At 37.0% G+C, this 19142-nt stretch overlaps 1 protein-coding gene across 1 annotated transcript in view; it reads right to left on the bottom strand.

Moving 5' to 3' along the window:
• The window catches only part of LOC150087088 (dnaJ homolog subfamily B member 4-like), an 82579-nt gene that overhangs the window by 14650 nt on the left and 48787 nt on the right, over positions 1-19142 (bottom strand). Inside the window, exon 2 of the mRNA XM_090372940.1 lies at positions 6375-7223. Coding sequence (XP_090229066.1) covers positions 6375-7199 — 825 coding nt within the window. The 5' untranslated portion in view covers positions 7200-7223. The remainder of the gene's footprint in view (positions 1-6374; positions 7224-19142) is intronic.

The following is a 19142-nucleotide window of genomic DNA, read 5'->3' as shown; positions in this document are numbered from 1 at the left end:
AGAGGTATTAGAACCTATAGTACTTAGTACTGCACTTGGGCTGGAGGTTAAGAAGACAAAAGAAGATATTTGTTGACATTAGACCAACTTGCATTTTTCTTCTCTGCCACATGCCTCATTAGTTAATCTGACATTCATTTAGGCCTAACCCTTGAACAATATTTCTTAGTTGGTATGAAAAACCTAGCAGTTGCCAAGATTAATTCCTTGAATGCTTCCTTGAATGAATCAACAATAAGTTGATCCCACTGTATAGAATTTAAAAATTGTCTCAAAGTAGTAATTTTTACGAAAGCAAAAACCCTTTCCTTTACCCCTGATGGTAGTCATATCTCTAAGTAAATCTCACATCAGTACACTGTGATCACTGCCACCTAATGGTTGCTTTATCTGCAGATTCTTAATGCATGAAGAATCACTACTGATAATCAGGTCAAGAGTATTACTCCCTCTAGTTGCCTCCTGAACATGCTGTTGTAGAAAACAATCATCCAATAAATCCACAAAAGTCTTGTTAGCGTGTGAGTGAACAACCTACAAATTCCGGTCAATATCTGGGGAATTAAAATCCCCCATTATAAGACTCTCTGATTTACTAGTCCACTATTTCCCTGTACAATTGTTTATTATATTCATCAGAACCATTGGGCCTATACCACACCCATATTCTCAATTTTGATTTCCCAGTGTTTATGTCACACCAAACTGACTTGACACTGCACTGTCCAGCCATGTTGACTGGCTGTACTTCTTGTATTTTGTGTGTTTCTTAACTAATAGCATAACGCCTCCTCCCTTCCTATCCTTCCTGTACACACTGTGCTCCCCAAATTCCATTTCTTCATTCCTTATATCTGTGTGACACCACGTCTCTGATATCCCAATAATATCTGCATTTGATGTTTTGACCAACACCTCAAATTCATCAAATTTATTTACTAAACTCCTAGCATTGATGTACATGCAAGTATACATGCACCTGTTCCTATTCTTAGCTGCTCTAACACAGCCCATGTGTTTACTTGTACCACAACGACTCCCAGCAGTCTCTGAAATCCCCTGCATCTTGTTTTCCAGGCTGCTACTTATAACTGGCCCACTATTTTTTGTCTGTACTGTTCATTATACTCATCAGAATGATTTGGCCTACAACATACTCCACTCTCAAGTTTTATTTTCACACTGTTTATGTCACAATGACAATCCATAATATCTAGGTGTACTGTGTAGGAAACTGTGCTCCTTAATGAAGAGAATAAATAAGATAAGATCTTTATTGTAAAGTTCACCAGTACACGCAGGTACCACGACCCTACAATACCCTCACGGCACCATGCCAGGGGAATGTTGCTGAAGAATGTTGGATATCAGGTGAAAATAAGAAAATTAATATTTAAAAGCATTTAGGTATAAATTTTATTTTAAAATCTTTTTAAAAAAATCCCACAAAAAAAAAAAAAAAAAAATTCATTCCACAGAGCCAGTGGAAAGATTGAGGAAGTACAATGAAGATTTTTTTAAAACTAACTTGCACCCCAAATGTATATCTTATTAGGGTTTATCCCAATTATAAAAGTTTGAAATTTCTTATGCTGCATCTGTTCTTTTGCTCTCAATCCTCTATTATATCCCACTTCTGCCAACATAAACATTGGGTACTGGTGTATGAGGGATATTTGGTTTGCTGGGGTTTTGAATTTAGTGGTACACGGATAACAAAGGCTATATTGCACCAGATAAGAGATGTTTGTGCATTTCAACTAATTACAAAAAATGCAGGTGACAATACTCAAATGACAGCCACACAAAGCCAACTAAACAATTAGTCTCAATCTGCAGGAAATCTAACTGAAAATAAAAACATGATACCATTTAGATGAAAAATGATGAGGGAAATGTAAAAAGCTACATAACTAAGAAAAATAACAAGGAGGGTATCTGAAATCAAGTACAGGGAACCCTTGGTTTGCATGGAGCTGGGTTCCTGGAGATGCTGGCATATATCAAATTGGCGTAAACGAAACCAGAATTATAATGTATTTCAATGGTATGCATTCCAAGCGTACAAAAATTAAGACTTGCTTTCATATACTAAATACAAAATTTTAATATTTAATTCAACGTAAACATTATATACATTCACTTAAATCACATTTATTCTGTAATAAAATATAAATACAGTAGAGCGTCAGTTATCCGGAATAACTGATGTCAGACCTCTTCCGGATAATCAAACGTAAGGCAAGATTAAATTTATTTAATCTTACCTTACATTTGATTTAATTTAATTATTTAATTTAATCGTAAGGTAAGATTAAATTTATTTAATCTTAATCTTACCTTACAATTAAATTAAATAATTAAGATTAATTAAATTAAAAAAAAATTATAACCCAATCTCGGAAAACAGACATCCATCCAGGCATTTTTATGATTTTTATACAAAACAGGAAAATTAGATTTTTAAATGCTCTCAGAATTTTTGACTTACTGATAACGGGCACAGACAATCTGTGCATCCCAGTAGCATTTGCACATATAGCAAGTGTAACTCTATTTTTTCTCATCTTAAAACCTGGTGCAGGCATTTCTCTTTTAGTGGCTAGGGATTTTCTTGATAATGCTTTCTGTAATAAGCCAGTCTCATCAACATTATAAATGTTTTCTTTCTCGTAATTTGCTACAACTGAAGCAAGCTTACTTTTAAAGGACACCGCTGCCGACTCATCTTCAGAAAGTTTCTCACCTTGAATATCTAGTTCACGTATACTGTGTCTAAGTTAAAAAGTTTTTCAGCCAACCCATGCTTGCCTTAAAATCTTCATTACCTTAATTTTCGATTAAAATCCAATGCTTTTTCACAACATTGGGCCAGACACTGTGCTCTAAATTTTAAAAGCTGTAGTGGGCCTTGAATGTCAAAGAAAGTTAATTTGGGTTAGGTTAGCCCAAATCAGAATATTCCTTTTACTTGGTTGAAAAACTAATTTTGCCAACTAGTTAATTGCAATCACAGGTAAAATCCTCCAGGATTGTTATTGATAAATTAGTAGGGCTAGTATTAAGTAGATTGCTTGTACCATTAACCTGAATTTGACAGGTGTTTGATTCACCTAAATTTTGCTTCTGAAGAACCCATAAATAAAGTGCACTCTCTAAAGCAACATTTTCAGGTTTCGACAGTTTTTCCTGCTAGATCCTCCTTCACTATCCATAATTGACATAAATTCTGTTATAGTATTGGAAATCTTCTTGATGTCATAAATTGTTGAAGTCTCCACATTAAGCTCTTTGGAGATTTCCTAAATTTTCACCTTTTCTAATTCTATTAATAATTTCAGTTTTTTGTTGCAATGTTAAAACTACACGTTTTCATTTCCTTCACATTTTACCGTAAAAAAATTGAGAAAAATAATAAATTGCACAGTTTTGTGCCAATAATATTCTTACTAAATCTGGAGCTAAACTAATATGAAATTCACTGATGGTTTCCGAGAAAACTAGTGGTCTCTGTGGTATTTTTTTGACCTTTAGAAAAATTCTATGTGACCTTCAGAAATGTCACATAGAATTCTACAGGTCACAACTATCACATCATCATCAGCCATTTTCAATCCACTGCAGGATGAAGGCCTCTCCAGCAACTTTCCTGTTCCTTCTGTTTTGAGCACTGACCATCCATTTACTACCCAGAAACTCATGAATTTCATCTATCCATCTCAGCCTTTGTCCTCCAGGTTAACCATAAAACAATAAAAAAAAATTTGCAGTTTTCGGTTTATTGGGCTTTTTGTCTGTATAAATGGGTGGTAAACTCAATCTTTTGCTTATTAGAATCAAAATTCAATTTGCAAATGTGATCACTATACCCAGTGCTTACTGAAATACCGTTAATTAAAAAAAAAAAAAAAAGAAGAAAGATCAGCCCTTCAAATTATTCTGGATAACCTACATTCTACTGTAATTAGACATTACTGATGTGAGGAAGGCCCTGGTTGAGGATTGTCAAGGTAGACAGGATCGTCTTGTGCTGTCTTTGGATCAGTTGGCAGATCTTCAGATTTCTTTTTAAAATAAAAAAGGAGGGTTGTTTGCATTGTTTAAGCTTCCACTCCTACAGAACTTGGTAGTAAGGCTGCAACACTGCACTGCACTGATTCCTCTTCTAATTGAAGAGCTCCATTCACAATCAGGATCACATTTGCATCTGGTGAGTATGGGCTTGGCAAACCCAGGGTCTGAGCTGGATATCATCATTCTTCTCTTTCTTGGTGATTCCTTTCTACTTCTCTCTCTCTCTCACAGGATAACTCGAGAATGTTTTTTTTTTTTTTTTTGGCTGGTGCAGCATAAGCCTCAGGTTTCCTTGTACCATATGGCTGATAATAATAATAATAATAATAATAATAATAATAATAATAATAACAACAACCTCTGCAGCTACCTCTCAATCCCAGCCAGAATTTCCTGCGTCATGGATTTTTATAGATTGTAAAACAGGCTCTTCTTGTTCTTGTTCTGTTACTGGGTCAATTGTGCAGCCAAATCTTCTAATTCCTTATTTGTAAGTGGCTGAGAATGGCTCTCCAAGAACTCAGTCACATCATCAAGCTCAATATTATCAAGCCCTACCTCCTGAGAAATTACAATTTCACTTGCAACCTGTGGCACTTCCTCAAATACAGTGAATTAATGTAGTACAACACTTGGGCCACGCTCCATTCATACAAGTTGATGTGAATCAGGCTAATATACAACCTTCGATATTCTTTGACAGACATGTTGCAGTTGTCCATTTTCATTAACATCTCCCTGAATGTCTGCTAAAAGTAGTATCAAAAAGTAGACTTTAAAATTTGCTATGATGCTGTGGTCCATTGGTCATAAAAAATGGAGGTGGTATTTAGTAGCAGATTAGACTACCGGCAGTACTTTTACATTCCTTATCTCTCCAATGTTTGGTGGATGTGCCCTGGGGTATTGTTTAACAACAGCTGCACCTTCCTTGATAATTATTTTCATCACAGTAAAGATATAGTTTGGACAAAAATTATCTGTATACCAGTTTGTGAATCCATCTTGTGTCACCCCAGCCCTTCTGTTTGAAGTTCATATTATTGGCAAATTTGCTTTAAATCTCATTCATCACCCTCTGTGTTTCAGAGTAATAGATGAGAAATGGCTTCAGTTTTATAGTTCATGAAGCATTTCCACCAAGGAAAAGAATTAAATAGTCCTTGGCAGGTTTAAATACAGGAGCATGTTTCTCTTCATGGGAGATGAAAGTTCTCGAAGGCATCTTCTTCCAACAAAGTGAAGTCTCATCCACATTGAAAATAAGGGCAAGTGGATAGTCACCTTCCTCTACGAGTCACTTGAAGTGCTAAGGTTATGCCCTTCCTGCTTCTTCAACAGCACTGGCAGCCTCATCAGTCAATTTTATATTGTAAATTTGAGTTTACTGCTGGAAATTAGCGAACCAGCCTTTGCTTGCTATGAAAGTTTCATCACCGCTTTCCTTTTCTTTTATCTCATCAAACAAACTCTTCACTTTATCGCAAATAACACTGTGTGTGAGAGGAATGTTTCTTTCATTTAATTCGTCAACCCATAATGAGAGTAACTGCTCCGTTTTTCCAATCACAGGACCATGTATCTAAGAGTTGTAGCATTTTCCTTCTTGCAGTTTCCACTGTCTTTAATTTTAGCAGCATTTTTTGTGGTTGTTGTTAGAGTGACAGGGCAACATGTATCTCCCCACAAACAGTAGGACGTGATTGCCCACCCTCCATTCTATTAATAACTTCCATCTTTTCTTCTAATGTTATAGATCTGCACGGTCTTTTAGCCACATTTTCACTGGCAGTTGCAGACTTACGACCAGACAGTTCCACTTTTATTTTAAAGAACAAATTTATAAAAAAAATTCTAAGGCACAACAAACCGAGTTTTAAAATAAATTCACCATTACACTACAGCAAGCAACATTGTATAGAGAATAAGCATATGTATCCCCAAATGCAGTGTTGCTAAAAATACACGTCCAGTAGCACTGCATAGCGACTTTTTTTTTTAGTGGCAATAACACGGAATACAATTTTCCATAATTTTTGGGAAAAACTAAGGAAATTACTAGAAATGTTTTTAAATAGCCGGATATTCAAATCAGCATAAATTAAACTGTCATAAATCAAGGGTCCATTGTACCCGTGAATCAGGGAAGTTTTGTTTTTAGCGAACATAATAAAAAAAGTAAACATTTTTTAGTTGACATAATAAAAAGTTATAGCTCATTAGCACCTAATGCCATATAGCATACATGCACACAGAGAGGGAGAGAGAATAAAAAAACATTTAGGAAAAGGCAATCTTACCTCTCTGAGCGTTATTTTAGCTGTGTATTTAATATCAGCACCTTCTCTTTTGAAGAGAGGATGTGGTTTATCCCTGATAATAAACACAATGTCTGCTGGTATTGTATTGGGCCCTTGATCTCCTTCTTTTTGAAAAGTAATTTTGGTTCCTGCTTTCCACCCTGGCTTAATGGTAATGTTCAGAACCTTCTCTTCTCTTCTTGTGCTTTTTCCATCGGGATTTAAGACTTTCCTACTGATTTTCATTTTCTTAATGCAACCTATCAGAATATCTTCTAGAGAAACATATAAATCATATTCAACTGGTGGATCCTGCTGCTTTGGCTTTGCCCGCGCAATATTAGGACTACCGGCAGTAAAGCTCTGAGAACGAAAGGGGTTTGTCCTTCCACCAAAATGAGAAACAAAAGGATCGTTATCAACATCCATTTCATCATCCATAAAAAAAATATTTGAAGATGGGCCATGAGGTCCGATTCCCCCCATCTGGAAAAAAGTTTCAAATGGATTATCTGTCCCAAAGAACTGAGCAAATGTGGCACGTGGATCACCATGAAAACTGTAACTGAACTGTGGTCCACTTCCACTTCCTGGAACACTACCCTTCAGACCTTCTTCCCCATACTGGTCATAAACTTCTCTCTTTTTTTTATCACTGAGAACTTCATACGCCTCTGCAATTTCTTTAAATCTTTCTTCTGCTTCTTTGGACTTATTTTTATCTGGATGAAACTTAAGAGCTAATTTCCTATATGCTTTTTTAATTTCTTCATCTGAGGCACTTCTGCTTAAGCCCAATATCTTGTAATAATCTTTTCCCATCATAGAGTCTAACAAACACCTTGGTTCCTAGACAAGAAACAGAGCAGCTTTAAATGTGATAATTATATTATGAAATCAGTGCTACAATGAAAATTAAACAGCGTTGTATATTTTAAAGCTAAACAGAATTTGTTTTAACTTTTTCACTATCATAATCTAAAAATTACTTAATCCAAATGTGAGATTCTCTACCACAAGTAGCAACATAAGTAAATTTGCACCACACTGGTAAAATGACTATGATACAGGCATGCCATGTTTTCAATTCACAAACATTCACTTAATAAATTTTTTCATTTGAAAAATTAGTACCCTTGTTATCCACTGGATTTTCATTACATCAAAAATGCCCTGAATAGTTATGCATGACACTTGTCAGCAAATCAAAGGACACAGGATTAATAAGATCAGTGTTGCTACCGATGGTGACAAATGACAGCATTACTGCTCTTAAAGAATTCTGTTATGTTGACAAGAAAAAAGTTTCTGCTTCAAGTGTCGACCTCCTTTACGCTGCTTCCTCACCCCCCCCCACCTGAAAGTAAATTTTCAAAGAAAATTGCCTCCACACAAGCAGAAAAGTTGACGATGCCCTTCATTACTATAGGTAGCTCTACAAAATGAAGGAACAAATGAAGCACATACCACTCAATACTTTTTTTCAAGCCAAGGGATCCAGCAACTCTTCATTTTGGCTTCAGTGACTTTAGCTATCAACTGCAACCAGTAAGAGTCAGTCAATGTTTCATTTTATACTGTACGTTTGCTTTAATTTGATACTGTTTATGATAATAAATTCTTAAATACATACATATACTATAAATTTAATTTTCTTTACTATTATTCATATACGTATGAACTATTTCAGGTCACCACATATCCAATTACTACCTTTAAATTAATAAAAAATTTGTTAACAATTTTTTGTTTAATGAGCAACTAAACACATTTTCTGCGGAAAGAGAGAGGAAAGAGAAAATGTAAGAGAGAAACACATGAAATGAATAACTGAGCGATATTGACACACTGACTGAACTATGGGCTACTGCATTATGGCTGGGTTGTTGCTTGGCATCAATCACACTGTCTAGATCAGTGTTCACCAATTGTTTTTCATCGGGGTTCGTATTAGAAAAAAAAATGCTATCATTTTTTTTTCCCTAATGTCCACATGCTTGAAATTAAAATAAAATTAATAAATCGTCTAATAAACATTAGGTGATATTTGTATTTATTTATGTGATTACTATAGATATAAATGTTGGCACCTCCATAGCCAGGTGGGCAGGAGCAGTAGTGCATAGCACACGCTTCTTGATTAAACCAGGGTTCGAGCCCGTGACCACCAAATACGGAGGATACAGAAGGTCAGGGAATGACTACCGCATATCCCCAGCCCTGATAAAGGGTGAGGGTTGTCGTCAGGAAGGGCATCTGGCCATAAAAATTTCACACCAAAACAGTAAAAACACTGACCTCATATATATAATGGGAAAAAAAAAAAGAGGACAAAAAAAAAAAAACTATAGATATAATGTTAAAATTTATGTACATTAATGACATTAATATAAATATATGTACATTAATGAGAAAAATTACATTTTTTTTTATAAACAATTTTTATAAAACCTGGAACAAACCATGTACAGTAAACCCCTGCTATTTGCAGGGTTACGTTCCCGAGAAAAGCGGCGAATACCGAAAACGCGAATACTGAGTTATGGCTCCCATAGTAATAAAGGGGTTCCGTTCCAAAGTATGAAATATATAAGAAAAACTAGTCTAAAATTTTGTCTACGTATGCATTACATGTACCTTCATAATATGACTATGTACATAGTGAAATGCAAGCATATGGCATCAAAATGAAAATAAGAAACAATTTAATATTAATTGTAATATTTATTAGAAATTTCAAATAAATCTTTCAAACCAGTGCCTTTGCTAGCTAAAAAACTTATCCCGCCAGCACTATCACCAGTTTCGCTAAAGTGTTGATAATGGAGTTTTGCCTTTTCATGAATGATGAGTGAACTTAACGGAATTTTATTTTGAGTTCGGTCTTCTATCCACAGATTGAAAGCTTTTTCCATTTTTTTAAATTTAACATCACGAGTTACAGAGCAAATTTTTGAAGCAATTAGCGCGTTTTCACGGACACTACAGCGGATTTTTTCTTCAGATTTTTTGGTTGATCGTACCGTTGACTCATTGATTTTTTAATGTTTTGCCACTGGGCAGACACTTTCACCATTAGAAATTTTGTCTAATAACTCAATTTTATTCGCTAATGTCATCACCTTCTTTGATCTTTTCACATTTCCCTTGTTATTCGTAGCCATATGTTTGTACAGGTTAGAAAGAACTGTCCACAATAAAGTCACTTTCTTCCATTAACACACTCGAAAAAGTCTGTTTTACATTGCAAAACGGTAGATTGATCACTTTTGTAAGCATATTAATTTATAAATTTATTCAATTTATAAGCATATAAATTAAAAGCAAAGATGAAACCTTCCATGACAAGCGCATAACACTCTGAACAAGGATTAGCGAGAAACATCCAAGCTTGCGATTTTGTCACCCCCCTCTCCCTCCACCCACTGAGCGCTGTTTTGACCGGAAAAGATGATTTTAGCCAAGCCTATGTTTTTTTATGGCGGAAAATGTTCACGGCACTTTAAAATTCACATTTTTTTAGGTTTCATTTTATATTAAATCAGCGACCGCGAATACGCGAAACTGCGAATAGCGGGGGTTTACTGTACTTGATATTTGAAGAAAATTTCGCAAGCCGAGATTTAAACTTGTTCTTAATATGGTTCATTTTTGAAGATGTTGATTGACATATATACACTGATCCGAACGGTGTATATAATTGAGTAAACAGTTTCCTTATTTCAGGATACTTTTCAAATTGCACATATGAAGTGCTACGCAAATGTTCCTAGAATTTGAATGTTGCGCATAAACTATATCTAGAACGGACTTGTGGCACTAGGAAATACTGCATACATCCTTTGTGAATTGAATCAGTGTGCCACGTAACATCGGGCTGGATAGTCACTGAATTTTTAAGTGCAGTTCTTTGGTGGTGTGTTTCATGTAGTTAGCATTAGCATTAGTAGAGGCATTTGATGCAAGAAAGCAAGCTTATGCAGCATCAGCCAAAAAAAAAAGAAAAAAAAAACCCACTTCCACTTCACCCCTCTGTTCATTCAAAATACCTGTCCAGCTGAGCCTTAAACTTATTTAGGCTATCAACCTCCACTAGAAGGGATGGAAGTCTGTTCCACCAACTAACCACCCGCTGGCTAAAGGCAAATTTCCGCACGTCTATCCTACATCTGTCTTTCCTCAATTTGAATTTATGCCCTCTCAGGTGATTTTTCTGAGCTAGAGGAAGAATCCCATCAGCATTGAGCATGCTCAAACCATTCAAGGCTTTATACATCTCTATTAGATCACCACGGTGGTGCCTAGTCTCCAGACACTGTAATTTGCAAAACTTAAGCCTTTCTTCATAAGAGCACCCCTTTGTTCCATTCACTAATCTTGTTGCCCTTCTCTATACTCGTTCCAGCAGCTCTAGATCCTTCTTGAAATGAGGCCTCCAGACCTGTATACAGTCCACTAGGTGTGGCCTGACCATTGCCTTATACAAGGGAATAATCACTTCCTTATCCCTGCTGGAAAAATTCCTGTATATCATTGACAATACTCCATGAGCTACTCTTGCAGCCCGTCTGCACTGCTCAGAGAACTTCATATCTGCCTGCACAACCACCCCCAAGTCCCTTTCATTCTCTACCACTGTCAGTGTAGTACCACAGAGTTCATACGTTGCTCTGGGGTTGCTGTTTCCCATGTGTAGCACTTTACATTTGTCAATGTTATACTTCATTTGCCACCTCTCAGCCCATCTGCTCAACCTTTCCAGATCCTGTTGCAGTAGCATAGTGTCAGTAGTGTCCTTGACAACCCTGCCAACTTTTGTATCGTTTGCAAACTTGGACATTAAGCTTGATATACCATCATCAATATCATTTATAAATACAGAAAACAATAAAAGACCCAACACTGAGCCCTGAGGGACTCCACTAATAACATTAGTCCACGATGAGCAGTGTCCATTGATTACCACTCTCTGTCTTCTCCTCCTCAACCACCCCTTTATCCATAGCAGCAATTTACATCCATTGTCACACTGCTCCAATTTGTATAGCAGTCTTCCATGTGCAACAGTATCAAAAGCCTTTCTAAGATCCAAGTATATAATATCAAAGCTATTCCCTGCATCCAGCTCTTTTCTGACTGCATCATAGTATCCAATCAAATTGGTCAGGCAAGACTTCCCCTTAACAAAACCATGCTGTGTCCGAGCTATAACTGAAGTCTTGTCTAAATGATCCTGCAGTGCTTCTTTAACCAGTGCCTCCATTAATTTTCCTGGAACAGAAGTTAAGCTCACAGGTCTAAAATTACTTGTGTCAGCCTTTGATCCTCCTTTGTGAATTGGGGTCACATTTGCACATTTCCAGTCTATGGATACCTCCCCTGAGTCCAAGGAAACTCTCATAATTATGGCTAAGGGTTTGCTTACTTCCTTTGCTGCCTCCTTTAATATAACTGGATAGATCCCATCCACCCCGGGTGCCTTTCTTGTGTTTATCTTCAACAGTTTCTCCTCCACTTTACTCCCAGTTATTTCAAGATTCTGTAGCTTACTGCTAGAGTTGAATACACCTCTGGCATTCCCCTCGCTGAATAACTCCTCATGTGTGAATGTCGATGCAAAATATTCATTTAGTTTGTTAGCTACCTGAGCAGGATCATCAACAGTTGACACATCAATATCAAGTGGACCAATCTGATTCATCCCCTTCCTTCTAGAGTTTACATAAGTAAAGAACTCTTTGCTGTTTTTCTTTGCATCCCTTGCCAAGGATTTCTCGTAATCTGCCTTCACCTGCCTAACCTCCTTTGTAACTTGGTTGCATATCAAGTTGTATCTATCATAGGCTTCTGTGTCATGTGTTAATTTGTAAGTATCCCATGCATTTTTCTTCCCTGCCATATGCCTCATTAGTTCATCTGACATCCATTTTGGCCTAAACCTTGAACAATATTTCTTAGTTGGTATGTAAAGCCCAGTAGCTTCCAAGATAAGTTCTTTGAATGCTTCCCATTTTGAATTTGCTGTTGGTAACATCATCAGTTGGTCCCACTGTATAGAATTTAAATACTGTCTCAGTCCATCGTAGTCGCCTTTACAGAAGCAATAACCCTTCCCTTTACCCCTAATGGCAGTTACCTCTTTGAGTAAATCCCACTTCAGCACACTGTGATCACTGCCACTAGTGGTTCATTTATCTGCAGATTCTTAATGCATGAAGAATCACTACTGATAATCAAATCAAGAGTATTACTGCCTCTAGTTGCCTCCCCTAACATGCTGATGTAGAAAACAATCATCCAATAAATCCACAAAAGCCTTGCTAGTGTGTGAGTGACCAACCCACAAATTCCAGTCAATATCTGGGAAATTAAAATCCCCCATTATAAGACTCTCTGATTTACTGGCCCACTCTATTTCCCTGTACAGTTTCATATTATACTCATCAGAGTCATTAGGCCTATAGCACACTCCTACTCTCAATTTTGATCTCCCAATGCTTATGTCACACCAAACTGACTCAACACTGCACTGTCCAGCGATGTCGACTGGCTTCACTTCCTTGGTTTTTATGTGTTTCTTAACTAATAGCATAACCCCTCCCCCCTTCCTATCCTGTCTATCCTTTCTGTAGACGTTGTACTCCCCAAATTGTAGTTCTGCATCCCTTATATCTGTGTGACACCACGTCTCTGATATCACAACAATATCTGCCTTTGATGTTTTGAGCAATACCTCAAATTCATCAAATTTATTTACTAAACTCCTAGCATTGGTGTACACGCAAGTATACCTGCACCTGTTTCTATTCTTAGCTACCCTAACACAACCCATGTGTTTACTTGTACCGCAATGGCTCCGAGCAGTCTCTGAAATATCATGCATCTTGTTTTTCAGGCTTCTGCTCATTCTAATAGAAGCAGTGCAAGAATCTCTTTCACCTCTGCCAGTGGCTACTGTCAATCTATTGGTCTTTGTCTCCCCCCAAGCTAGCAGTTTTCCGACCCACCTAACACTGCCTCGATAGCATCAGCAAATATTCTTGCACCCTTTCTATTTAAGTGTATCCCATCCCTGTAGAAGCAATCTCTCCTATTAACAAGTACAGTCCAGGCTGAAAAAAATTCTACCCCTTGAGCCTTGCACAATCTTTCCAGGGCCGAATTGATCGACAAGGCTCTCATCATATACTCCCTCCTATCATGTCTGGGCAGAATTGCAGACACTTTCAAATTCAACCCTAATTCTCGGCTTTTGTTCAACAGTGACCTGTACTTGTTAAGTAATTCTGCCAGTCTCCTACTCTTAATATTATTAGTGCCAACGTGTACAACTATATCACCTTTTGTGCCCTTAAAAGATGATATTCGCTCTACAACGTCATCAACCTTTGCCCCTGGCAGACATACCCTGGTCCTGTTCCACCTATCCTTTTTACAAAGCATGTTCCCCGTTTCCCCGACAATAGAGTCACCAACAACTTCTAGTTTCTTCGGGACCAGCGCATTCTGCCTTGGGGATTGTTCTCTGTGTCACATGATGCCCAAGTGCAAGCTCTGGCGTTGATGTGGACAGCTGAGAGCTTGATGGGCCCATCAATTTAGTTTCTTCGAGGGCATCCACCCTGTCCTTCAAGCTCTCATATAGGCCCACAAGAACGCTGAGTTGTTGCCTGATATCGATACACTCCTTGCATCGCGCACGCACACACACACACACACACACACACACACACACACACACACACACACACACACACACACACAAAGACATCCCCCATGGCAGTATCATGTCCCGTACCCGATTGCTCTGCAAACATCAAGCAAACAGTGCATTTTATAAGGCTGTGAGTCAGAGGAAAATGGCCCCCCTCAGTTCTGCTCTGAGCCACAGCACTTCCATTAGCTTGAGCCTTTTGCTTTGCTGCTCTGGTCTGAGTCATGATTCTATTAATTTATTAATTAATTATGTTATGTTATTAATTATGTTAAATATAATTAATTATATTACATTTGTAATCTAAGTCAGGGATACATATAACGACTTAGATTACGTTTGTAATCTAAGTCGTTATATGTATTTATTTAAAAGTACAATTTAACTGCTAACGAAGTTCAACTAACGCTATCTAGTACGGTATATAACTATCGTATCACAAAGGCGGGAAAGTTACGAACGGTGAATCTATGGACACTTAAGTATTAATTAACTTTCAAATCTCGCTGTCTCAATTCAGAATAAACTAACGATCCTTACTAGGTCTATAAGCTACTCACAGAAATAATTCGATGTAAAAAATATTCAATCAAGCGGCTAAATATGGCTAAAGAACTTCTCGTTCAGCGGAGTTGCAAACACGTGGATACCCTTACCGATACTTTTATGCAATACAAGGCCGAGTAAAGAATAAATACACCAAATTAATCAGAAAATCACAAAATAATGTTATACTACTAAATTTAAATCAAAAGTTTTAGAAAAACAATAATTTCAAATCAATAAATAAGAAAAATCCACTTAGCGGCTTTGAACTCGACCGTCTCCTAGTAGCCTCGTCAGCAGACTTCGTTTAGTTTGCGATTGTTGCGATGGATGATGTGAGAGAGCAATGTGCTTGCATCAAGTTTTGTTTCCTTCTTAATGATACAGCAGCAGAAACCCACAAGAAGTTGAAACAAGATTTTGGTGACAATATTTTAGGCCAGACACAGACCTACTGCTAGTTTAAGTTTTAAAAATGGTCAAATGTCGGCTGATGACGATAATCGCTCTGGACGTTCATCGTTGAGCACCACCCCAGAAAATGCTGCAAAAGTTCGGGGGCGATCTGTGAAGACTGCAGGTGGACCATCCTTGACATTTGTGACATTGTAGGACTGTCGCACGGCATGTGTCAACGGATTTTGTCAGACTAGTTGAACATGAGGACTGCAGCCAAATTCATGCCAAGGTTACTGAGTGAAGACAAAACACAGCATTGCACGGAAGTTAGCAGAGATCTTCAAGAACAGGCCAGGAGTGATCAAAACTTCCTTTCTACGGTGATCGCTGGTGATGAGATTTGAGCATATGGGTATGACCCAGAAACCAAGCAACAATCATCCCAGTGGATGAGCCCATATTCATCCTGACTGAAGAAAGCCAGATAAGTGAGGAACAATGTGAAGTCCATGCTGATCTGTTTTTTGGACATTGATGGAATTATCCATAAAAAACTCGTCCCTCCTGGCCAGACCATCAACGCAAAATTCTACTGCGACATCCTGAGGCAGTTAGGGGAAGCCATCAGGAGGAAACATCCAGAGAAGTGGCGCACAAACTGGGTCCATCATGACGATGCACAGGACCACACATCTCTCACTGTGGCACAGTTTTTGACATCCAACAACGTGACAATCGTCCATTCCCCATCCCCTTATTTTCCAGACTTAGCCCGCTGCGACTTCTTCCTCTTCCCAAGAATGAAAATCACAAGCTGAAGGGTGAAAGATTTGACAGCACAGAGAATATCCAAACTGAATTGCAGGCGGTGTGGAACACTATGATGGACTTTCAGGATGCATTCAAATCATGGGAAAAGCACTGGAATCTGTGTTTATAATCTCAAGGGGACTACTTCGAAGGTGACGGCGGCAAATAAGACCCAGAGCGAGTCTAATTTATTTAATAAATAGATTTTGGGAACTTTTGGGTAACACCTTGTATTTTCCCCAAAACTGTTACAAATCACTCAATTCATTCATTTTATTTTTCAAAGCAAAATCTTGAAAATCAGCTTTATTACTTTTAAACCATTTTGCTGCCTTGTTCCCTATTTGGTTCAAGTGAAAATGAACATATGAGAAGTTGTGTTAATTTTCCTATTTTATTTTTAAATTGGCAAACCTTTCATCCAATTCATGTTTCAGTTTTTCTAGAAGATTACTATATTCACTTTTATCTAATTGTATATTAAATTCTTCCGTCAATACTTCTTTTATACACAGAAAGTGCAGCGCCTCACTATTTAAATAACGAGGATAATATGTAGAGTTTCTTATGAAATGATTGTACAACTGACAGTAATTCAGAAATAACCTTGTCCTTTCCTTGTAATTTCTGGTTTAGACTGTTCAAATGTGTAAATAAGTCAGTTAAGAAGGCAATAGTAAAATAAATTTGTATCTTCTTGAAGAAAAATTAGATGATTTCTTGCGGCTGGAAATAGCAAAAGAAATGATTTTACTTCTTTCTGGATTGACCACAGCCTTCGTAAAATCACCCTTGCTAAGCCAGCATACATCATTGTGGAGAAGCATATCACCGTAATTGGCTTCAACTTCCTGAATCACCGTAATTGGCTTCAACTTCCTGAAGAAACAAATTTGAATTGGCAATGATGAAGAGATGTAGATAGAATAAAATTAATCATCTTTATAACATTTTGCATTACGTCTTCAAATTTTTAATAAGTTTGCAACATAAGACAGTTTGGTGAATTATGGTATGGTACGGTAAGGTAAGCAGCAGCCATTTTCAATCCACTGCAGGGTGGAAGCATCCTCAACAATTCATGTTGAGGGAAATGGACCATAATCTGCAACACTGGTCCAGGGCAGATGGACCGTATTTAGCAGTCAGGGACTTTCACCTCTGTCTACTCAAAGAGCATGTGCTACTGCACTCCCGCTCCTGACCATTTGACTACAGAGGCCCAATAACTGAGCGAATTTATGCTATCTTGCTTCAGGCATTGAACCAGCACTTTATTTAAAGATGTCATTGCAGGAACACCATCTGTGCATACTGAGATTAACTTGGATATATCATGATCAGTGTTATTCATAAATTCAGTAAGTAAATTGTACAAGTCTTATCCATGAGTTCTGTCCTCAAGGGATAGCATAGTTAAGAGTTATTCATGGTATTGATCACTTTTTTTTTTGTCAAACAATCATAAATATAAGTACAGCAATACCTCGCTTAGCACGGCTTCAAACAGCACAGGTTTCACTATAACACGGTTTTCAATTAAGTTTAAGTCAAATTTACTGTACATATTAAAACTCAATCAAAAGCCTAGACAGGTACTATACATATATGCTGCATTGTCGTAGCCGGGTACTATGTAGGTACAATACATACTACAATGCAGCATGTGTGTATAGTACCTGTCTAGGCCTATTGAACGAGTTTTAATATGTACAGTAAATTTTCGATTTAAACTTAATTGCAGTACAGATGCAATTAAATCGGTCTGTTGCACGTTGCAGTACAGACTGCAACGTGCAACAGTGTTCAGTATTCTTAATTCCATCCTGATGAGACGATATGATAGTTTTTCAAACTTTATTTCAAAATTTATTTTTTACCCCTTTAAATATGATCAAAAATTATCTGCATTTTGGCTATAAATCACTGCCAACAACATGCATTCTGTTTGGCAGCATGTTTTGTCCCATTTGGTAAACAATTTCACTGGTTTTGAATCGCAAGTTCAGATAATTTCCGAAGATATTCTGAAGGTCGGAAAAGACTTCGGATTTGAAACTTTGGACACTGTCAATGTAAGTGACTGCACTGACTCACATGCTACTTAGATGATGCAACTCTCCTTGAAATTGATGAGAAAACTGCATATGCAGAAGAGGAAAACAATTGAGGTGGATACCACTGAAGTGCTACCAAAACAATTTTCAACAGAACTGAGGAAAGTTTTTTGGGGGGTTGACATGGCCTGCGAGGCGAGTAAGAATGGAGATCCGAATGTTGAAGGTAGCATCAAGATACGGCAAATTTTACAAGATGGGATTTGATGTTACAAAGACTTGTATGCCGAAAAAAAGAAGAGAAGGCTTCACACCAGACTTCATTATTGAAATACCTAAATACACAACCACTTTTTTAAAGCTTTTTTCACATCTCTCATGATGTTACCTTTTCATTAATAAAATTTTTGCAATATTTTTATTTTTTTAAATTTCAAATCCTTTTAATTGGCTATCAAGTGCAAATTGTTTATAGATTTATTATAATTTGTTTGTGGACTGTTTCTCTGGTACGCATTCAATTAAAACCAATTATAATTATACCTCAATCAGCACAGTTTCACATAACACAGAATAGTTTCAGTACCAATTATCAGTGCTATTTGGGGTATTGCTGTACTTGAGCAGTATCACTAATATCACATCATTCATCCAGAGCCAAAGAATAATAAGTTGAACATGACGTTGTTTTTGTTTAAATTTTTTTCTGCTAGTATTTCTGAATTTCTCATGTTGCCTGTGGCTGATAATGAGATTCTATGAATGCTATCAACATCACTCTCAAACATTGAATACAAATATCAGTAAATGGTTTCACATGTTTAACTAAAGTCCAAGAAATACATAAGGCTGCTCAGTCACTTTTTCTTGCTGGGACAGACAGTTTCATAATGTGTGTGAAGCAGAGAAGCTTGATAATAAATTTGTCACTTTATTTTTATGAAGGACACTTCCTGGGTATTTATTATGAAAACTTGTATTTCATATCATAATGATGTTTCAGATTACTACTTTTAATAATAGCAATTGTTTTAAGACAAATATAAACACTGGAATCGCTCCTTCTTTATTTCAAAGTGTAAAACAATATAACTCTGTCCACTCTGGTACAAACTGTCTGTTTTCCTTGTCCATTTTCCTTTTCTTTTTATTCATATTGGTTGATTTTGGGCTGCAAATATTTATGATAAATAGAAAGTAAATATATTTTGTAAAATATTTTTGCTATCTACCTGGCTTTAA

The sequence above is a fragment of the Mastigoproctus giganteus genome, chromosome 4, assembly GCF_048544385.1.
Source record: "Mastigoproctus giganteus isolate SK-2022 chromosome 4, ASM4854438v1, whole genome shotgun sequence".
Taxonomy (NCBI): Eukaryota; Metazoa; Arthropoda; class Arachnida; order Uropygi; family Thelyphonidae; genus Mastigoproctus; species Mastigoproctus giganteus.
This window is presented reverse-complemented; position numbering and strand designations above follow the sequence as displayed.